This window comes from Vidua chalybeata, chromosome Z (genome assembly GCF_026979565.1).
Source record: "Vidua chalybeata isolate OUT-0048 chromosome Z, bVidCha1 merged haplotype, whole genome shotgun sequence".
Taxonomy (NCBI): domain Eukaryota; kingdom Metazoa; phylum Chordata; class Aves; order Passeriformes; family Viduidae; genus Vidua; species Vidua chalybeata.
In genome coordinates this window covers 75303077-75317984 of record NC_071570.1, presented here as the reverse complement: position 1 = coordinate 75317984, position 14908 = coordinate 75303077, and the positions used below count along the sequence as shown (strand labels likewise).

The window sequence follows — 14908 nt, the reverse complement described above, 5'->3', positions numbered from 1 at the left end:
ATAACCAGAATCGCAGGAATGCAGTGATTCACCAGGAAGCAGTAATCCCAATGTTCTTCTCAAAGTGTGCTCTGGTCTATCTGAAAAGCACTTTAAAGTTGATGTCTCTCCCACTGCCATGTAGTGCTGTTTTGCAACAGCTCCTAGGAGGGAGGCATGGAAATTTCTCCTCTGATCTCAGCTTAATGCCCATCTTAGGGCTCCCCTCTGCAGCAGTCACTCGAGGCAGAGAATGAGGAGGTTTCATTGCGGGCAGAGTGGTGGCTCACTCGGGGCTGGCTGGGGAGTAAATGTTTGATTTGGGAAAGTGAAGTCCTGGGGAGCTGCTGGGAAACGATCTCTGCCCTTCCCTTCCCTCCTCCTGACAGAGGAGGAGTTAGCAGAGGCTAACAGAGACACAAGGTCTTGTCAGGAATGAAGTGTTGTGGCTGTAATTGTGACAGACAGTGATCCCTACCAGTTCTAAAAGTAAATAAATACATAAGCTTCCTATAACTAAGCTCTGTATTTTATATAGATAAGTTGAAGTTATGTATTTATATATACATAAGTTGAATGGAATAATTTGGTGCAGAATTCTTGCTTTGCGTGGCTTAGCAGAAGCAGAGCTGTGTTTGAACTTGCATCCATGTGTTCTTTTGAAAGATCTCACATATCATCAGGGAAATCCGCCAGTTCCAGCAGACCTCCTACCGCATAGAGCACCAGCAGAAGGTGAGGCTCCTGCCTGCTCCTGAAATCAGGCTGTGGCAGCAATGACTTGTGAGGCACAGCTGCCACTGAAAGCTAAAGCTGGTGTCTTCTGCTCCCACGCGTGGAGGAGAGGACAGACAGACACACGGACGGGTCCTTGGGGCGGTGAGACCCTCACCCTGCAGGACCTCTTTGTTTGATGCCTTGTAAAGAAGTTTTTTGCTCCTTTGGAAGGTCTCTGGGGACTGCAGCCTTGGAGGGTATGAGGGGTTCAGAGTGTTCAGGGTGTTCTCCCTGCCCTGAGATCCTGGGATGAGGGTCAGGATGATTTATAAAAGAAATATGGATATTGATCTAGTACTGATGTCCAACTGTGACGGACAAAAGCTCTCTAACAGTTTAAAGTTAGAAAGTGTATGTTCATTGCGGCGCCGGGCAGCGTGCGGGATAGCTCCCAAATGCACACTGCACCTTTCCAATGATTACAGAGTCCTTTTATCCACACCAGAATTGAATACCCAAAATACAAATACATATTCATCATTTAGTACATCCCATTCCTCGCTTCCTATGCTAATCATTCCAAAAGCTATTAAGCATGCGTAGTTTGTTCCTTGAAATGGGTGGGTGGTCCCTTTCATGGGGAGGGGTCCCAAAATGAGGAAGTAAATGAAGTCTTCCTCATTCTGACCTTTCTACCTTTTCAATGCAAATATGACAAATGAACCTCGGTAGAACTCCCATTCCTTGTCTTCAATTGGTTTCAGAACAGAGGAGGCCCACAATTGTCTCATGTTCCTAAAAGCTGTTTGTCAGTTTCTGTATTCTCCATTATAAACCCAGCTAACTAAACATCGTGTCAACAAGCAATCAGTTATTAGTTAACTACTAACTCTTAAACTTCATCAAAACATACTCATTTATTTTAATTAACTCTAGTAAGGCTTATCCCTAACTAAAATCTTAGCTCCTCTAAAATCTCTAAATCCCTTAAAGTTTACATTTCAAGGAGATGCCCCAAGCACCTGCTGAGGCATCCTGCAATTCCTTGTCCCTTTGCCCCTCTCAGGAGGGATGCAGCTGTGACCAAAGCTGGTCAGTGCCTTCAGACAAGGCACATCTCAGACTCCAGAAGAGTAGTTTGGGCTGAGGTCACCTGGCAAAGGATTTGCCCATTCCTAAGAGGAATTAATCCTAATTAATTCTCAGAGTGCTGCAGGTGCATCTTCATGCCAGCAGCATTCCGAGCAGCTGTTGGTTTTCTCAAGAAAACAACACAAGGCAATCTCAGCACCCGAAATGTGCTGAAAGGGAAGGAAAGCTGGGAGATTTCTGTGGCAGTTACATGCAGCCTGTCCATCTGTGTTCCCCCACCCCAGGTCACTCACTACCTGCTGGACAAGACTCTCATCATCGACGAGGACACCCTGTACGAGCTGTCCCTGAAGATCGAGCCCCGGCTCCCCGCCTGAGCCCTGCACAGGCCTGCAGACAGCTCTGGGACAGTGGAACCACGACTGCCACCACCTAAAGACAGCCAGAGAAACTCTGAGAAGAGTTCCAGCTCTCTTTTCCAATAAGAGTCTCACAGCCTTTCCCTCTCAGACAACACAAACGAGTGTTGGAGGTGAAAGGCAAAGACCCTTCCTACCCGGCTTAAGCGATTTCTGCTTTGCAAAAATCATGTTTGATCTCTGGGATCATTAGGGACCATGACTTCCTGGAAAACAGGAGACTTTCCTGTGAACAGGCACTCATTGCAGCCATCTCACGTGGCAAATCAAGGGTACAGATTTAAATGGTGGCAATAGACTCAGGTGTGTTAGGATAAATAAGCAAGGTGAGGTGGCTGGGTTGATGGCTAACTATGTGTTCACTGAGGCAGCAATGGTTGTGGTGTTCTCATTGTGTTAATTTCATGGAAAAAGCAGCATTTTTGCACTCATCTACCACTTTGGAGTGATATTAAGACAGCATCTAGTAACTTTAGACCTGCAGCTGTTCAAAACACCTGCTGTACATTTAATGCTACTCCTTATAAAACATTTTATTCCTTAAATGTCTCGCCGGCCTTTTCTAAGGTGACTGATTGTATCTATAAAAATGATTTGTAAAGATGTTTTTAATCAGTGAGAGTATTTACAGCACGGAGAGCAAATGGACTGGTGGAATAGTTGTAAATAGTTGCCAGCTGGGAGGGTGGGGGACCCAGAGGGGTGGTGCAGGGGATGGACAGTCATGTTGCACACAGCCCTGGAAGAGGCACTTTATTTTCCTGCACCTCCTGCAGCTTCTCTGACAAGGCAGGCTACAGAGCACATTCTGGACACACTGTGGAGAGAAATACATGTCTGTCTGGCAGCAGGTGGTGCTCAGCAGTGAACACTTGGAGCTGCAGTGGTAGTTTCGTTTTATGTGAAAATCGGTGGTTTGAAAAAGTGAAAAAGTCTTTTTTTTTTTTTCTTTTTTTCTTTTTCCTTTGTTCAGCCATTTGGCATTGACTTAAGCTGTAAAACTGAACGTGTCAGTGGCAAACATGGAATGCCAGCAAACACAAAAAGTATGTATTTTTATCTGAGCTGGTAATTATCACTTGCTTTTGTTTGAGAAAATGTGCTATTTGTAAATGTTTTCAGGGCCTCTGCTTTTGTGATGTACCTGGTAGACAGATGCCATTTCTACAGTAGTTGTTGTACTTGTATTTTCCTCATCAAGAGTGGCCTGTTGTAGCTGCGTGGGAAGCAAGCTCAAATGCTGTAAAGAGCATCATAGTATAAAACACAGGTGTTAGCACTGTTGAAAACAAAAATTGGCTGGAAAAGTGTCCTTACTTTTCCAATGATACTCAGCCAGTTGAAGAAATAGGGCTATATCACCGTATACCTCCCTTAAATCCTCTCAGGGAGACAGATGTTTAAAATAGATTGTGACTTAGGCCTATTTGATCTGACATATCTTACACAGTCGTGATGCTTCTTAACGCTGGCGATGAAAAACGGACCTGCCTGGCTTGTGGTTTTTTTGTCTTTATTTGCACTTTAATTACATTGCTGGCCCAGCCCAGAGCTGCACAACGAGTTCCATTTGTTCTGTCTGAGTGTGAGCGCCAGCATCTACAAATGTACCTTAGCAACTGTAAATTTCATTAAGGTCCTTCTCCACAAGGACCATCTCCTTGTAAATAACTGCATGGGGAGGTGTCACAGAGACTGGAAAATTCCTCCATTAGAAAAGCAGACAGCAGGAGAGAAGGACGTGCTAGGAACACTTCAAACAGTTCTGGCTAATGATTGCTGTAGAAATGTTACTTATAGAAGCTTTTTGTTGTGAAAAATGTGTTTGTTTCTTTCGACTAATGATTGGCAAGAAGCTGATTGCATCCCAATGCATGATATGAGGAGAAAAAAAAAAAAAAAAAAAAAAAAGAGCATGGTTTATTTGGACCACAAAACCAACTGACTGTGTATTTTCTGTACAAAAGCAGCTGCCATTCAGTAGTTTCATAAAACACTTTGAAGTAATGGAGCAACAGGGAAAAAGTGGTCCAGAAAACGTTGGTTTTATTGTTTCCTTGTTAACAAAGAAAACGTGTAACAGCTGTCAGTGTGAATGGGCATCTCTGTTGTACGCTATGAAGTGCTGCTTTATCTCTGCCTGTACCCCGTTTTACCAAATCTCCTCGATGTTCTTAGGGTTACAGGGTACAAATCCTCGTCGTGCCCCTGTCAGAGTTCCTTGCTGTGTGCTTCACACGTGTGTGTTGTTCAGTGCATTTCACATTTCAGCGCTGGCTCGCGGGGCTGTGCTGAGCTCCTGTGGCGAGAGGAGGACACGGGGGCAGACCTGGGCCGTGCCCGAGGGGCTGAGCTTTGAAACCACTGGAAATGTGCTAGTTCAACCCCTCTGGGAAAGCACGTCCTGCTCATATGCCAAAGGTTGCCTCTTGCCCTAGTGGCCAGTTTAGGTCAGAACGGGGAGAGTCGGATGCTCGATCTGTGCTCGTAGCAGCAGCAGCAAGAAAATTGTTTGAAAATTGTTGTGGTCACAGTAATGTTTGACTTGCTGACGGCTTAATGTCGATGTTTTTGCTTGGGGATACAATGCTTTTGTTAAAGCACAGGGAAAAGTGAGGACGCACCTTGTCACCCACAGCCCTTGCCGGGGCCGCAGCCCCGTGAGCACAGCTGGACACAGCTGTTCTGCAGGCCCTGGCAGCTGGGCTGCGGGCTGAGAGCTGCACCTCTGAGTGGCCCGAGTGCCTCTGCTACAGCCCTGCTGCATGTTTGGGCTACGGCAGCAGTCAGCAGGCAGCAGCACCCCGCTTTGTGTGAGGCTTTGCCCAGTCCCAGTACGACCAGCTCGGCCCGGCGGTGTCCCAGTGCTGCGGAGCTCCCTGTGCCCCCCCCCGCCACAGCCGTAGCGCACGGAGGGAGAGATCCCGCTCATCACACAGCCACTCCTGGCCTCTGGTGTTCCAGGGAGCGCGGCTCCCGCCGAGGACTCTGTCTCTGGCGTCTTTTAGGATTTTGTGCCGCGGGAGCATCACGGACTCGCCAAGGGAGCGGGGGGAGCCCCGCGGGGCGAGGATGCCCTGGACAGAGAAGGGCCAAAGCGCCTCTCCACTTGCCTTCTGAGCCCCCAGCCTGCCCGCAGCGGGCGGGGGCCGCTCCCAGCCCGGCGGGGCCGGGCGGCGATGGGGATAAAGCACTTTCGCCCGCTGCTCCGCGGTGGCTGCGCCGCCAGCCCCGCCGGCGGCTCCGCCGGACCCTGTACCGCAGCAGTAGCAGCCCAGAGGTGACCGTGGTGACCTGGGCAGCAGCACAGACACGTCCCCTTCAGCGACGGAGAGCGCTCGTCACACGCTGACACAGGGTTAGAGTTGCCTTCACCCCCAGCCTTCACCCCCAGCCCTCCGCCCCCCGGACCCAGCAGTTGTTGTTAATGACCGAGCCCCCGAGTGCTCATGGTGTAGATGAAAACCTGTAAAGTTCACAGCGGCAGTGTGTGTTCGTTCTGTCCCTTTCCTCTGGCTCGTCCTGTGACACACGGACGCGTAGCTTCGTGGTGAGAGGTGACAACTGGCACTGATCACCCTGGTTTCGGAGTAAGGAGGAGGTCCCCGTCCTCTTTCTGCTTTCCTAGTTTTTAATACTGATTATTGTTCTGTAGGATAAAAATGAACCTAATTATTTTAATTATTTATTAACTTAAGCCATGTTGATTTTGATTTCAGGTCATGTTAATTATCCCAAATTTTCCTTCATGTGTATTATTTATTTTAAGGGTTTTACAAAGACATTGTTTTGTTTGTCTCAACATTCAGTCTTTCATCCTTTCACTCTTAGCGACAACACTAAACCATGATGATTTACAACTCTCACCCACCGTGACATTTTTACCTACTCATAATTTCACTCACCAAGGGCAAAACCCTTCAGACCTCATTCTGATAATACCTTAGGCTTCACCGAGAGCTTTTCATAAGTCTTTGGGGATCTGGCTCTCAGCTATTTGCCTGTTACAGTTTTTGCCTCCAAAGGTCAAATGTCTCTGTGTAGGATGCTTCATGTCCGAAATGCTGCTCAGTGATGGTTGTTCTGTTGTACCTGAGGTAGTCTCTGAAGTTCTGTTACCTAGGGCAGTAGATGTGTGTTTATTTGACAGATTGTACCTATATCGAACGTGTTGCTTAGTGCACAATCCAGATGTTTTTGCATGTATTGCATCTTCTCTTCTGACCCGAGGTTATTGCTTTGTATTGTTAGTAAGGCATACCAGGCAAGGTGTTGTGCCTGGGTGCTAATAAACATCCTTTTCTTTCCTGAGTTTCAAGAGTCCTCACTGGAATTTATTATTTTAGCCCTCGTCATGGAAAATCCAGTCTACTCCTTCTGTCGCACTACGACACGAAATAACTCATGCACTCACACTAAAATTAAAAGAGCAAAAGGAAGTAACTTTTATTTCTGACCTTGCAATATATAGAATTCCAAAAGTGACAGTGGATTGGAGGGTGAAACTGCCACCTCTCCAACCACACTGGTCAAACCAACAGTCCATCAATTCTCTCCTCCCACAAAGAGGAATGCAAAACAATCATTGTTTACATGAACTGTGTGAGAACTCCTGTAGAAATATATAAACATCAGAAGGCATAAAAAAGTTCTAAAAGAACTTTTAAAACTTTTAAAAGAACTTTAAAACTTTTAAAAGAACAAGGCGACGCTTCTGAATTACCGAGTCTCTTAGAAAAACAAGTCATTAAAGAGGAGAAAAAAATAGGTGAAAATTTTGGGACTGTAACGGGAAAGAGTGGTTTGAATTACTGCATTTTACTCCTCTTTTTTGCTCAAGATGCATTGCAGCTGCCATGGGCATCACTGGTAATAAGTGACATTGGGTTTGGACTTGTGTCGACACATCCCTTGCTTTCTCTGGGCTGGTGTCCTGCCCTGTATTTAAAGGAACAGCAGAAGCACATTTTACACACAGGGAAAGGCAGAAAACGCAGTGGTTTATAAGTAGGTTCTGTCTCTCCCCTTGTGATGGGAAAACAAGTTACATGGAGGTAAAATTAGTTGCAAACTGAAGAAAAATACGTGACAGAGATTGGGAGTTCAAAGCCAGGTCTCCAGCTGGTGTTACATGCTTTAATCACTGGTTACAGCTTTTCCGTGTTGAACTCAGTAATTTCATGAAAACAAAAAGATTCCTCTTAAATTTGTTTAAAGAATTAACATTTTAAATAAGTGAACAGCAATGGCACAGCGGGTCTGTGTAAGAAGGAGATACAGCAAGTGACATAATAAAATCAGCTTCTATTCGGTACTTGTGACCTTGTGGCCACATCTTCTCCATTCTGCTTACATTTTTGGTGCTTCACATGAAAACTGAAATTAACTGAGAGAGCAACTTACCCTTGAAGTTGTCAGCTACTGTCAGTGGAAGAAAATAAATTACAACACTTCCCAAGCAGCCTTGTTTATAAGAGCTGCAGGATAATGTGATTTCAAGTAGTTTTCCCAGCACTTTAAATCATTCATTTTACTTATGCCAAGCAGTTGGCTGATTTACAGCTTCATTTTAAGGCCATCACTGTAGGATCACAGACTGGTTTGGGTTGGGAGGGACCCTAAATCCCATCCAGTGCCACCCCAGCCATGGCAGGGACACCTCCCACTGTCCCAGGCTGCTCCCAGCCCCAGTGTCCAACCTGGCCTTGGGCACTGCCAGGGATCCAGGGGCAGCCACAGCTGTGCCAGGGCCTGCCCACCCTCCCAGGGAACAATTCCTAATTCCCAATCTCCCATCCAGCCCTGCCCTGTGGCAGTGGGAAGCCATCCTGGAATCTCCAAATAAATCTGAGAGCACCCAGCCCTCTGTGTTGTTGACCACAAAGGAAGCAGGGGAAGCTCATGGGGAGAGGTTCAAAAACCTCAGCTCTGTGAAGAAATCAGCCTTGAGTGATCATGCAAAGGTAACGAATAAGAATTGTGAAGACTGAATTATGCCTTGGAAGTGACATTCCAGTATTCTGGCCCTATTAATATATAGCCTTAAAAGAAGTGAAATTTGAGCAGACCAGATTTTTGCTTGAAATTTCCAGTTTCAAAGAGGACTGAAACAGTGACTGGTGCTTGTTCCAGCTCCTGGCTGCTGGACACAGCTCTGTACAGGGGGGATTGGTAAATGTAGGGGCAGCAGGAATCAGTTCAGGTTTGTTTTCTCAGAGGTGGCACCTCCACTGTGTGACACTCCAGATCGGGTGGATAGGCCAGAAACACTGACAGAATTATTGCTAAAAACTTATCTTCTCTCACTCTCACAGAACTCCATGGAACTTCTGTGTTTATAGCACTGGGGACAATATTGCACAAATCACATCTAGATCCTTGATATATCTCATGCAGAGCAAACCCAGAACTTTGCCAGACAGAGAAGACACAAAAAATCTTATTAGTACCTCATATTCCATTTGAAATAGTAATACTTTCTTTATTCCATTTCTTTTGCTGTGAAAATTTCACATCCAATGGGAAAACCATCTGAAAAAAGAGCACCTTTTTACTCCCTGGGTTTCCATGACAAAGAAATGCTGGATCACCATGGTGGAATGAGAGAAGGTGTCCAGAGTTCAAGATACCTTGAACTCTGTGGTTCTTGTGACACCTTGTCAGCTGTGGTTTTCTGGTCATTACTGGTGTGAACCCCTGACAATCACCATCTCAGAATTGAATCACTTGTGTCTGCGATGTAGGTGGGGAAAAAAATAAAAATAAAAATTAAAAACAAAACAAAACAAAACAAAAACACAAAAAAAAAAAAAAAAAAACAAAAAAATAAACACCAAAAAAACCCCCACTTTTTGGATTTTGGAGATTCCTGCTTTTCCAAAGGGTCAATTCCATGCGCAGGAAAACCTTTTCTCCTCCCTTTAGCCAGAAAACACACTGCTAATTATAGACAGCCTTTCCTCTACTCTGTAGTGTATGTCCTGTGAAGAGCAACTTTAATAACTTAAAAATAGCCGGGGTTATTTTTAAAAGGTTGGTTGGGCCTCGTTGAGCTCTTTATTTAGTGGAGATGCATTATCACCTTGAGGAGCCTTTCCCTGGAGGAGTCACAAGTGTAGGATGACTGCTCTGTGCCTGCTTGTCCCCTTGGCCACTGTGTGCCCGTGACTGACACCAAGAGCTGGATTTACCTCCCCAGCCCCTGTGGGATGCAGGGCTTGGATCCCCTCACAAAGGGAATTTTCCCCCAGCCTGAGCCCTCGGTGGCTGCTCAGTGTAAGGGGATATTGAGCATCCACAGTCACGAGGAATTCTCAGGGAGAGGTCAGGGTAACCCCTGGGTATCAGCTGTGTCTGCTCCTCTGCCTTATTCTGAATCCCAGGAATTACAGACCCATGGGGCTGGAAAACCAGGAAATGCCATCACACAGGGGGGACAATCCAGAAGGACATTGTGTCCAGTGGCTTTTGCTGCTCTAATTTAGCAGGGCTCTGACTTTGGCAGCAGGAGAGACACTGATCTGTGTCCTTGCAAAGCCCCTCAGGACACACAGAGCCCCCTCCAACCCCTAATTCCACACACAGGATCTGTGAGAACAGCTCAGCTCATCACTTCTGGCCCGACTCCTTCCACTGCAAATAAATTATACCCTGCACACAGAAACTTGACTGTGGCAAGCACATTTCTCTCTCTCTCCCAGGATTTTTCATAGAGGAGCACAGAGAGAAAGAAAGAGAAAACCATTTCTATTTCTGCTCCTTGTTTTTCCCATGTGGAATGTGTTTGGAGAATTGTTTACCTGGGGTGATTGCTTGGTTGGATTCTGGTGAGGATTGTTTGAGCCTGGTGGCCAATCCAGCCCACCTGTGGCTGCACTCTCAGAGAGGGGCACGAGCTGTGAGTGAGTTAGATGTGGTGTTAGAACAAGTAGGTTTGTAGTTTTAGTATCTCCTTTAAATAGTAAATTAATGTATTATAGCATAGCTATAATAAAGAAATCATTCAGCCTTCTGAGCTGGAGTCAGACATCAGCATTTCTTCCCCCCCCGGGTTCGCCTGCGTTTTACAATACTTGACTTCAAATAAATTTCCTTCCAAAAGATTGTGGCAATCAGAAAGGCCCTTCCATAAAACACGGTGACCTGTGTCTGGCCCTTGCAGGTCACTCCCCTGCCCAGCAGCTCCCACACCAAACTCCAGCTGCTGCACCCCCTGGGCAGGGGCAGATGGATTGGTATGAACTGCAGCTGAATTAACACTCAGCTGCTGCTGCCTCCCCAGCATCAGCGATGAAACCACAACAGCACTTTAGCTCTTAGATAATTATATTAGAGATGAAAATAGGGGGTTATTTATGGATGATCCTTGGCATCCCAACTGTTTCAGCAGCTGAGTTTCTCACAAAATAGACCACAGGCCAGTAGTAAAGGCACACTATTTTTTTAAGTATTAATGATATATTCTTCGGAAATCATTAGGGAACTTGCAAACCATGTTTTTTTTCACGGTGTTTGTGCTGTAAATTCACAGTATGGGGTTGGTTTGCATCTTCTGTTCCCCCAGGCTCTCAGCTGGCAGATAGCTTGAACCTCTGCATAATCCAGCCAGGCACTTCATGCCATCCCCTGCACCCAGGAGAAGTCCTGGTCTGTTCAAGGCCTTTATGAAAAAAAGGTGGAAAATATAAAAGTAGGTGTGTGCCTCCACCACGAGCCATGGATTTGCTGGACCCCTATTGCCTTACTCATGTTACCTCAAGAGATCCACAGTTGTTTTTTTGTTTTTCTCTATCAACACCAGGAACACACCATTGGGTCAATAAAAACCTGGTGTGCTTCACAGGCTGTTTCCAGATGCATTGATCTGGACTGGCTGTTCTGGTTTTAATCATTGTGGGTGTGTGTGGCTCCCAGTAGCCCAAAGAAGGCATGACATTTTGGGGGAGAGATGTCTGTGTTTTGCAAAGTTTCAAAATTCTGAAATGTGGGTTTAGGAACATCCTATGTAAAATTAAAAGAATATTAAACGTACAAAAGGAAAAAGGTTTGTTTTTTTTTTTTTTTTTAAGCTGCACAGTGCTGGCCTCTGTGCTCCTCTGTCAGCCTTGACACATGTTCAGCTCTGGCAGGAGCAGAGCCAGGTGAATAAAACTGATTATTCTTTCCTGGTTCCCAAACCATCGTGTGTTATTTCCTACTGTAATTCACTGCTACACAGCTGTAGAGATACAGCAATTCTAAATGCAATATAGCAATATAATAATAGTAATTCTAGATGAGAGGCTTCAGAGGCCACTTCACGTTTCTGGGCCCCTCTGCCTTACAAACAGTCAAAAATCAATGCCAGGAATTAAAAAGTGAAGGGGAGGAAAAACAACCCCAAATCCCCTGCTGTGACCTCAGCTCAGTTCCCTGTCCCAGGTGGGATGTGAGCGAGGAACCGTGGCACTGCCCTGCCCTGGTGTCCCTCTGGGGCTGTTTGGGCAGGGCTGACCTTTCCCTTTCCCTTCTGGCCGGTCCCTGGGGGAGGACCAGCTTCCCTGCCCGTGTCCGTCTGTGTCCACCCCTGCCCGTGTCCGTCTGTCCAGCCGCGTTTGGGGGATGATGTTGCTGTCACCCCCGCTGCTGCTGCCACATCCTGCTGACGCCCTCAAGGGCACCCTTGTGCGGGCAAATGCCACTCACGTAACCCAGCCGGGCAGGATTGGCCCCTGCAGCAATTATTTTGGTTTCCCTCACCTCCTTCTGCCCGTGTCTCAAATTACCTGGGCTCCTGTCCGTGCCCAGCCTCCGGCTCCCTTTACACTCTGGGCTCGCTGCAGGCAGCAGGACGTCCCTACCTCCAGCTCCAAGGTCAGTGATAATACACAAATATTGCTTTTCTAGCCTCAAACTGTAGCATTTCTAATGCAAGGGTTATTAAATAGTGAGTCAAAGCACCACAGGATGGTGGTGTTAATTTGGTTATAATTTGTTGATTCGTGTAAGTACTTGGTGCAGGGAAGTATGTGCCAGCCCCCACTATGCAGCTGCTTCAAATAATCTGATCACAGAATTATTAAGGTTTGGAAAAGACCTCTAGGATCAAAAAGTCCAGGCATTAATGCTGACCCTTAAGTAACAATTTTAGTTAAAGATTAGTCTTTTTGCAGATGTGTAACAAGTTCAGCGAAAATGTCTCTAATTACATGAGTTTTTTGTGGTTTTGATTGTAGCTCTCTGCACTGCGAAGATGAGAGGTTTATACTGCAAAATGGCACCAGATTGGCTCAGAAGGGTGAGCGGTGCCTGCACCTTGGCTGGGCTTTGGCAGGAGAATTTGGGCATCTGGGTCTCACCTGGTCGGGTCTGACCAGCCAGACCTTCAGCTGACAGAAACCAAAAATCACCAAAAACCAGTACCAAGGGGTTGTTGTCTGATCTGTGAAGAGCTACCGTGCCTTCTCTACTCACACGAATCTGGTCACAGGTTCATAGTTTGGAACTTTATCCTTTTTTTTTTTTTTTTTTTTTTCCCCCAAATTAGTAACTGTTTATAACCTTTTGCTGTCCTCTGGAATTACGAGGAGGAAGAAACCGAAATGCGGTTGGTATTTTTGGTAGAGATGTTCTGCTGTGCTGTGACTGAGGCACTGTCAGAGCCGTGTCTGCACTTGGTGCTGTTTCTGCACTTCGGAGACTGCATCTCAAGCCCAGATGGGTCAAAAGGGTTTGAGTGATGCCGAGGGTGAGCGGGGAGAAACCAGAAAAAAAAAAAAAAAATCACCAATATTGCTTTGTGAGGTTGGCTGTTCTAATGTGTGCCGTATTCTCTGGGCTGCAGGGTGATGCAGCAAACCAAGAGACATGTAAACTGATTTCTGGGTGTCTAAAAATGGCCTCTGAGGCGAGCAGTGACTCATGACAGCCACTGCTGATGTTTCTGAGGCTCCAGAACCTTCCATGGACGGGCGGGGAAAACTTTCCACTGCCCTCTGTAGGCTTCAGCTCGAGCTAAGGGTGGCTTAGAGGAATTACTTCTCAAGTATAAAAGGCCAGGCTCCCTGTCCCTGCACCACGTGAGGGTCCAGCTCAGCACAGGGATCGTCTGGCTTTTGTGGGGTGAGGTGTGCACACACATCCCCTGTGCTGCTGAGCCCGTGTGAACTTGAGCTGGGACTCTGCCATTCCTCCAAAATGTCACTCAGCATCACATGGGGTGGCAATTAATACCACCCATGGCACGGCTCAAATATTTAATCTACCTCTATTTCTAGAAATGTCACTGTAACCCTGGCGCTTTCCTTCCCTCCAGGCAAGTGTGAAATATTGGATAACCAATTCCCGTTTAAAAGCACCCAGGGGAAGATGGAGCAGGAAACCTCCTCTTTAAAAGAAGTTCAAGAAAGTGAAGGATTAACAGGAAAAACACTTTTAAATGTTATTATTTTTTTTTTTTAATATTAGAATTGGTTGTGAAGTTGTGAGGTTCCTGGGGTTCAAGCTGTGATTACAAAGAGCCCCTCCACCTGAAGTGACACCTGCAATCCTTTGGGCTGCTCTTCAGCCAGCACTAGATTTGCTGCAGTGACTTCTTTTAAACCTTGGCGCTGGCCTTTGCCTCCATTTTTTTTTTGTGCACGGCAGGTGACACAGATAAGAAAATGCAGGCTGAGAGCCGAGGTGCACTCCTGGCAGGACAGCAGTGTCCTGAGGGCTGGGCACAGGTAGCTGAGCAGAGGGACAGGGGCTGTGACCTCTAAGATTGTGACCTCTCGGACGCGCGCTGCCTCGCTGGCCACGGCAGGTGGGAATTCTGCCCTGGGAAAGGCAAGGCTGGGTTGATTCTGCACTGGCCCACCCTCCGTGGCACCAAGGGGGTGAGGATGAGGAGGGTGGGAGGAGGAGCCCTTGGTTTGCAGGCGCTGGAGCACAGCTGCTGTACTGGCTGCCGCTCTGAGTCAGGGCTGCACGTCCCTGACCTGGAGGATTCCTGTGGGATTAACCAAAACTGCTCCTTGTGGAGGGAACCTGGAGCAGGGAGGCTGTTTCTGGGACAGTGGCTGTGTGCTCCTCCCCTGTACAGCAGCACTTGTGCCTTCTCTGAGAGGTGGCACTATTGTAAACACAGGCAAACCCGGTGGGAAGAAATGCTGATGTGTGACTCCAGCTCCAGAAAGCTGAATGATTTCTTTATTATAACTGTGCTATAAAACATTAATATACTATTTACAGGAGATACTAAAACTACAAACCTACTTGTTCTAACTCCCATATCTAACCAACTCCCAACTCATGACCCTTTCTGAGAGTGCAGCCACAGGTGGGTTGGATTGGATTGGGTTGGATTGGATTGGATTGGATTGGAATGGATTGGATTGAATTGGCCACCAGCCCCAAACAATCCTCACCAGAATCCAACCCAGCAATCACCCCAGGTAAACAATTCTCCAAACACATTCCACATGGGAAAAACAAGGAGCAGGAATAGAAATTGTTTTCTCTTTCTTCTCTCTCTGCTCCTCTGTGAAAAAATGCTGAGAGGGAGAAGAATGTGCCTGCCACATGGCACGAGCACAGATGACCTTGGGAGTGAAACTTTCCAGGACTTTGTGCCACAGGCCAGCCCCAGGGCTGCGAGCTGTGCTCCATCCCCTGGCCCGGGGCCATCTGTCAGCCTGAGGGGGGCACAAAAACATCCTCAGCAGGAGTTTGGGGCAGCT

General features: G+C 46.8%; 2 protein-coding genes across 2 annotated transcripts in view; both read left to right on the top strand.

Moving 5' to 3' along the window:
- Nucleotides 1-6518, top strand: part of RASGRF2 (Ras protein specific guanine nucleotide releasing factor 2) — a 133517-nt gene extending 126999 nt beyond the window's left edge. The window contains exons 26-27 of the mRNA XM_053931976.1: nucleotides 646-714; nucleotides 2073-6518. Coding sequence (XP_053787951.1) covers nucleotides 646-714; nucleotides 2073-2165 — 162 coding nt within the window. The 3' untranslated portion in view covers nucleotides 2166-6518. The remainder of the gene's footprint in view (nucleotides 1-645; nucleotides 715-2072) is intronic.
- Nucleotides 6519-11996: 5478 nt separating this feature from the next.
- Nucleotides 11997-14908, top strand: part of CKMT2 (creatine kinase, mitochondrial 2) — a 35711-nt gene continuing 32799 nt past the window's right edge. The window contains exon 1 of the mRNA XM_053931737.1: nucleotides 11997-12059. The gene's annotated coding sequence lies outside the window, so the exon portion shown is untranslated. The remainder of the gene's footprint in view (nucleotides 12060-14908) is intronic.